Source organism: Notothenia coriiceps, unplaced genomic scaffold (genome assembly GCF_000735185.1).
Source record: "Notothenia coriiceps isolate Sejong01 unplaced genomic scaffold, NC01 NC01_scaffold00015984, whole genome shotgun sequence".
Lineage (NCBI taxonomy): Eukaryota > Metazoa > Chordata > Actinopteri > Perciformes > Nototheniidae > Notothenia > Notothenia coriiceps.
In genome coordinates this window covers 10,564-17,764 of record NW_011348685.1, presented here as the reverse complement: position 1 = coordinate 17,764, position 7,201 = coordinate 10,564, and the positions used below count along the sequence as shown (strand labels likewise).

Genomic DNA, 7,201 nt, shown 5'->3' with positions numbered 1-7,201 from the left:
ACTATATTACACCCATAATATACTGTTATTACACTATATTACACCCATAATACTGTTATTATACTATATTACACCCATAATATACTGTTATTATACTATATTACACCCATAATCTACTGTTATTATACTATATTACACCCATAATATACTGTTATTATACTATATTACACCCATAATCTACTGTTATTATAACAACATTAACAATAATGCAACCAGCGATTGTTAGTTATTATTGTTCAATTTTCTTGATAACTGCCAAAGAATTGTGAAAAATCAACTTTTCTACTTTTTACATGTGCCGTGGGGCCTCCCCCGCCTACTCTGGCGAGTACCGACTGACCTCCCTTGATATTTATAGAAATGTACACTCCACCACCATGCCTTAAAGATGTGACAGTCCAGTATAAAGGGGATAGATAGGTTTTATTATGCGTGCCGCTCTGAGGACATGCTCCACATGAAGTGTATTGAGGATGTGCGAGGGTCTCATGGGTTGACCTTGTTGACCATGGTCTCTCCCAGAGACTCCAGCCCTCCCTCTTGTAGTCGCGCTCGATCTCCGGGAGCATTGCGCTACATTAAGTCAAGTTACCAAATCCTTCAGATCAGACCCAAAGCTAGTTCAGACTGAATGTCTTTGGTTTGGAGTCAACTTTCACTCTTTCGGTTATTTATACTTTTCAAACAAAACATTGCCTTGCTGTTGCAAATTCAACCACACACTGTAAACAGGGTGCGGTCGAATAGTCCATTTAGCTTAGGAACCTTCCTACCGAGTTATATAAATACATTTGTATTTTAGTTTCATACAATCACGTGTCCCACAGCAGCAGACGCACACAATGACGTCCGCTGGCGCATCATAAACACATCGGATAGTGAAAGTGAGTCGGATTCTCTAAAGTACAACAGAACCAGCCACAATTATTAAAACAATTCACAGTCTGCAATTTACTCACGTCCATCCTGCATTTGGCGGTATCAAATGGTTTGCTTTGAGCCTGGAATATGATTTAATTGCCTTAAACTTCTTATTTGTGTAATATTATTCAACAACCCGTGCACTGAGCTTTGATTGGTCAGCAGGACATGAGAGCTGTTATCTGGAATAGAACTGGAGCAGGTTAGGTGTGCAGCATAAATAGGAGCATCGTAGGACTAAAACTGCGTTAACCTGAAGTTCCCTCAATCACCTTAAACCCTCCTCAGTACAGACCACTGCTGCATGCTGGGCCTTAAGGTAGAGGGCTCTGGACCTACATCCAGATAACTACTATTTCTATCTTGTACATGCCAAACCATTTAACTGCTTTCTCCACTAATAACCAGTATGGTCACACACACTTACAGTCACTTACAGAACACATGCTTCTCACCTCCTTTATATTCATTGATGGCCTCCGACAAGGCATCGATGGACTCAATATCTAAGTTGTTGGTAGGTTCATCCTATAAGAGAAATGAGAAATCAGTCAGTTGTAGAATTCATCCAGGTATTCTGTGGGTTCAGCGTGGATATAAGTCTCACAGGGACGTACAAGGATGAGGACATCAGGCTGCCGACAGGACAGCTCAGCAAACACTACTCTGGCCTTCTGACCTCCTGCAGAGACCACCCAGACACAATGTTTACAGAAGATATTTACATCCTGTCAGCTGACATGTTGTCTGACGGTCCATGTTCATACCGGACAATTTGGAGATCTGGATGGTGTGGGCGTGGCTCTCCAGGCCGAAGCGTCCCAGGCACTTCCTGCCGTCCTGGTAGGGGAGGTTGAAGTTTCTCATAAGGTACTCTGTGGCCGTCTCCTCCATGTTCAGCTGTGCAGCAGAGACCCCGGTTACACTCTTCATCAGCTGTTCAATAGGACATCAACTAGGTTCCAGAAAAACACTTTGAATGAATTCTGTTTTTCCATAGCGTTGCTTTTTCTGTCTGACCCGTCCCCTTGTGTGTTATAAACGGTCTGCAGAGTCACTAACCCTCAAAGTACACCCTGTAGCGAGTAAAACTCTAACAGTCTATGCTGCCCCAAAACGCCTCGTTGGAGATTTCTCTTTTTCCATTGTTTTCTTCCTGGGTACAGTGACCGTGGACCAACCCGCGGACTTCCTCACACACACACACACTCCGTGGACTTCCTCACACACACACACACTCCGTGGACTTCCACACACACACACACTCTGTGGACTTCCTCACACACACACACACTCGTGGACTTCCTCACACACACACACACTCCGCCACCCCCCCACACACACCGATAGAAATTAAATTTTATGCTTTTATTTGAAGGTAGTTTTGGGGAATGAACTTGCCTGGACTTCTATTTCTCCTGCGTAGGACTGCGGTCTTTTAGCAGGGTGATCTCCACTTAATAACACCACTTTTATAATTGTAGCGTAAACGAACAGCAAATGACTAGTGAGGCTATAAAAGAACCACTACGGTTGCATGGCTGCGCATCACCACCGCTAAGCTAATGTGATAAGGATACATTCTAACTGTATGTCCTTACTGTTGGGGAATCATTTGCCCTGCATGTCCTCCTTCGCCTCTGACACAGCTGACCAACATTGAGCAGCCGTTATCTCCCTTAGGAGGGGCTGCCTAGCATATTGTTGTGGTTGCCAGATTGTGACCGGGTGTATTCAGTGTCCTCAGCTGTTAGGCTATCTATTGAAGAATGTTGATTATTACACTCTGAACTAGTCGGATCACTGTTACATTGTTAAAAATGGGGATTACTAGCAGGATTACAATACCTTTTAAGATCAAAGAAAAAGCTCATTTACCAACAATAGGTGAACAGCTGCTTTAGTATTAATATTAACGGAACATATTTAAATGTACCCTCCCAACCCTGATGAGCAGATGGCCAACAGTTGACAGAGTCAGAGATCAACAGGAAGTTACTCACCAAGCGATGGTTCTTCCTCATCTCTCCTTTGGTCTGAAACACAGATCATCCGTTAGCTCAGGAGCACAGGTATCTCAGTAATATTCAAATGTCAGCGTCTCTACACTTACAGGCTGCAGCTTCCCAGTGAGCAGCAGCAGTAGGGTACTCTTCCCCACACCATTGGGTCCCACTATACAGACTGATGGGAGCAGAAGAAAGGGAAGTGAAGTATCAGCAGCCTGAACGCACCACAGCAAGAGGAGACTGGAAGATGAACTTGTCTATGATGGTGAAGATCTTGCTTCTCTGCCATAATCTCCACATGAAGAAAATACTAACCTACTTCCATGTTTCATTATGTTCAAATGCAAACTGAACTTTTTTTATTTGTATTGTAGACGTCCTTCACATGTTTTGGTGTTCTTAACCCTTAAATTGGCAATCACATTTCAATATTTACTTGATTACTATTTGCTACATTATTACACCAATATTACGCCCATAATATACTGTTATTATACTATATTACCCTTATATTTACCAACTGTTATTATACTATATTACACCCATAATATACTGTTATTACACTATATTACACCCATAATATACTGTTATTATACTATATTACACCCATAATATACTGTTATTATACTATATTACACCCATAATATACTGTTATTACACTATATTACACCCATAATATACTGTTATTATACTATATTACACCCATAATATACTGTTATTATACTATATTACACCCATAATATACTGTTATTATACTATATTACACCCATAATATACTGTTATTATACTATATTACACCCATAATATACTGTTATTATACTATATTACACCCATAATATACTGTTATTATACTATATTACACCCATAATATACTGTTATTATACTATATTACACCCATAATATACTGTTATTATACTATATTACACCCATAATATACTGTTATTATACTATATTACACCCATAATATACTGTTATTATACTATATTACACCCATAATATACTGTTATTATACTATATTACACCCATAATATACTGTTATTACACTATATTACACCCATAATATACTGTTATTATACTATATTACACCCATAATATACTGTTATTACACCTATATTACACCCATAATATACTGTTATTATACTATATTACACCCATAATATACTGTTATTACACCTATATTACGCCCATAATATACTGTTATTACACCTATATTACGCCCATAATATACTGTTATTATACTATATTACACCCATAATATACTGTTATTATACTATATTACACCCATAATATACTGTTATTATACTATATTACACCCATAATATACTGTTATTATACTATATTACACCCATAATATACTGTTATTATACTATATCACGCCCACATTACACCACTATTACACCCATGTTAAACTGTTTCACCTATATTACATGTTATTAGAACCATATTTCACCCAAGTAACACCAACATGACACCCTTATTACACTGTTATTACACACATTTCACTCAAATCACTGTATCCCCAAGGATCCAGAAAGCATTTAAAGGTTAACCATTAAATAAAGCAGGAAACTTACTCCTGGACTCCATGTCGATTCCAAAGTCCACATTTTTGAAGAGAGGCTTATTTTCATAGCCGAAGTCAACACCTGTAAAGAGGAAAGAGCATGGAGTCAGAATGTTGAACCACTTTCTGAATCTAAAGGAAGAGGCTGAAGAAGTTTCAAAATGATTGTTAATATACAGCCAAGCTTTGAGATGATGAATGTATACATGCAAAGAGAATAAAGATGAACAGAGACTGTGCTCTCACTTTTCATGTCAACACACAAAGCAAATCAAAGATTTGAGAAAGGCCTTTAAAAACAGTGCAGCTTAAACTAAATCTATTTGACTAAATTGGTTTCTGTGTCTTTGCCGTGGACAGACATATTTCTCGGGGCCGTGTTCTGACGGCTCAACCTACGGCGCTCAGCTGACACTGTGGAGACTCAATAAGCAACGCCGCATCAGATACAATTTGGAGTTGGAAAACATGTTTCCCAGGGAGGTGATCAGAAGTTTACAAGACCACCTGACCACACGGGATACTGCAGCATGCAGTTCAGATGGTCACACTGTCAATCATTTGAAAGCTACAGCCCTTATTCAGAGTTCTAATTCTTCATAACAACAAATTGCTTTAAGATTTTTCCGTCATTATGTATTAGAAATGTTCAATAGGGTCACTGCGACGCCTGGTTGTGAGCATCGAGTTCCAGTTCTTACAGTGAAGTCCCAGGATGGGTGGAGAGAGGGGCGGGGGGTTGGGGAAAGTGAACTTGACGGTGTACTCTTTGGGCCTCTTCAGCAGCTCCGTGGCGTCCTGGCTCTCCTCCTCCTGAGGGCCCTTCTTCTTGCCCTTCTGCTGCTTCCTGGTCAACGCCTCCTTTGTTTGCTTCTCCTGAGAGGAGACACAAGACAGAACAGAAGGGTTAATCATTGCGGCCAACTGAGGATGGCAAAGTGTGACGCCATATCCTATAACTCCAGAGTTGTATGCTGTAAGTTTGCCAAAGTCCTAAAGCTTATAGTGTCGTTTCCAGCACCGTGAACCCGGAAATGTTGAGTACCCCAAAGTGTTATGTTTGTAATGTATAGTAGGGTCCCCAGCACATAGAAATTGCCGGATGCTAACCTGCATACGTTTGGCAATTTGCACAATTCCAATTCAAAACATCCATAGTCCCATAAATCTTCAAAATGGACCCATAATGTATTCAAATCATCCCAGAGTCAAAATGAGGCCACTTTCTGGTAAAAACTCACATTTTTGAAACTTTCAGAAATGGACTCTGCATCCTCATAATCACCAAAACCACTCTTTATTTTTGAACTATTGTCCACATATGCTATAATGGTAATTAATGCTAATTTACTCAACTTGTGCTAATGGTCTAAATTGCCCAACATATGGAAGTTAACATCCGGCAGTTTCTATGTGCTGGGGACCCTACTATACATTTCTAACATAAAACTTTGGAGTACTCAACATTTGTGGGTTCACAACAGGACTCTATGAGCTGGCAAACAGACTCATGTGACCATTTAGAGTGGGGGAATGTTGAAGGAACAGAGCTTTTGTCCAGTCGTCATAAGATTGTTTTTCTCTGTAAATCATGTTTAGAAAGCTGCATCCTGAGGGAACAGTGATACTCACAGCTTGTTTCGTGGACTTGCCCCCAGATTTCAGGTCTTTGAGCTTCTTCTCCTGCTTGTCATACTGTTTCTGCATCTCTTTCTGCTTCTGCACATACATCTTCTTGAAGGTCACTGAAAAAGGAATATAAAATAGTTGCAAAATAAATAATAGTAGCGAGAAGAAGCCCTTATGTTTTAAAAGGGGAATTGCATCAGTAAAGAGTGATGTTATCTTAAACACAATATCCAGTGCCCTCCAGAATTATTGGCACCCCTTTAGTAAAAATGAGCAAAACAAGATGCAAAATATTTCTTTATTTGTGTCATGATAAGAATGTAATGTTTCTTTCAATTATGTTGCCTCAATTAAAGGTTAGATTTTTGTTAATATTTTTGAATGAAATATTGTGAGGAAAAACAATAAAGACATTTTTGGCATCTAAATAGATCTAAAAATAATACTTACAGTAGTTCCCTCTGTAGTAGAAGAGCTTCTGGTAGTCTAAGTGGATGATATCCGAACACACCTCGTCAAGGAAACTCTGGTCGTGGGAAACTATGAGGAGGGTCTTCTTCCAGCCTTGAAGGTAGCTGTGGAAGAGAGACGATCATTTGAATAAAGCATTTATATAATGAAGTAAAACAAATATATAGTATTTTGAATTTCTAATAAATGTATAAAAGTTGAAGGGGCCATATGATCCAATGATGCACACATCATGTATACAGCTTTTGATTTCAAATGATGGCCCAAGCTGGGCTTGTGTTATTCTGAGCTGCAGTGATGGAACACTGTCCTGTCAGGAGATATACAAAACATGTCATTCTCTGTATCACTTATCACTTTAAGGTCAATTCAGTCATTTGATCCATGCATGTATTCTGTAGGAACAAAAACTTAGTTTAACAGTTATCTTATTAGTCGGTGGTCAGGCTGTTTGTTTGGTTGCTATCGGTTACCACGGTGGGCCTCAAACCAACCAAAAATGCAGGAGCCATGAAGCCTAGTTAGCAACAACAGCAGTCTACACAGTTCCAAGCAAGATGGATCTTATTCAAATGTATATAAATTATATTATACTGCCAAGGCACAC

At 39.3% G+C, this 7,201-nt stretch overlaps 1 protein-coding gene across 1 annotated transcript in view; it reads right to left on the bottom strand.

Moving 5' to 3' along the window:
- Positions 1 to 1,335: 1,335 nt before the first annotated feature.
- Positions 1,336 to 7,201, bottom strand: part of abcf1 (ATP-binding cassette, sub-family F (GCN20), member 1) — a 15,238-nt gene continuing 9,372 nt past the window's right edge. The window contains exons 7-15 of the mRNA XM_010775728.1: positions 6,574 to 6,698; positions 6,127 to 6,239; positions 5,196 to 5,370; positions 4,505 to 4,576; positions 3,035 to 3,105; positions 2,925 to 2,957; positions 1,689 to 1,857; positions 1,539 to 1,603; positions 1,336 to 1,449 (exon numbers count right to left, since the gene is read on the bottom strand). Coding sequence (XP_010774030.1) covers positions 1,351 to 1,449; positions 1,539 to 1,603; positions 1,689 to 1,857; positions 2,925 to 2,957; positions 3,035 to 3,105; positions 4,505 to 4,576; positions 5,196 to 5,370; positions 6,127 to 6,239; positions 6,574 to 6,698 — 922 coding nt within the window. The 3' untranslated portion in view covers positions 1,336 to 1,350. The remainder of the gene's footprint in view (positions 1,450 to 1,538; positions 1,604 to 1,688; positions 1,858 to 2,924; positions 2,958 to 3,034; positions 3,106 to 4,504; positions 4,577 to 5,195; positions 5,371 to 6,126; positions 6,240 to 6,573; positions 6,699 to 7,201) is intronic.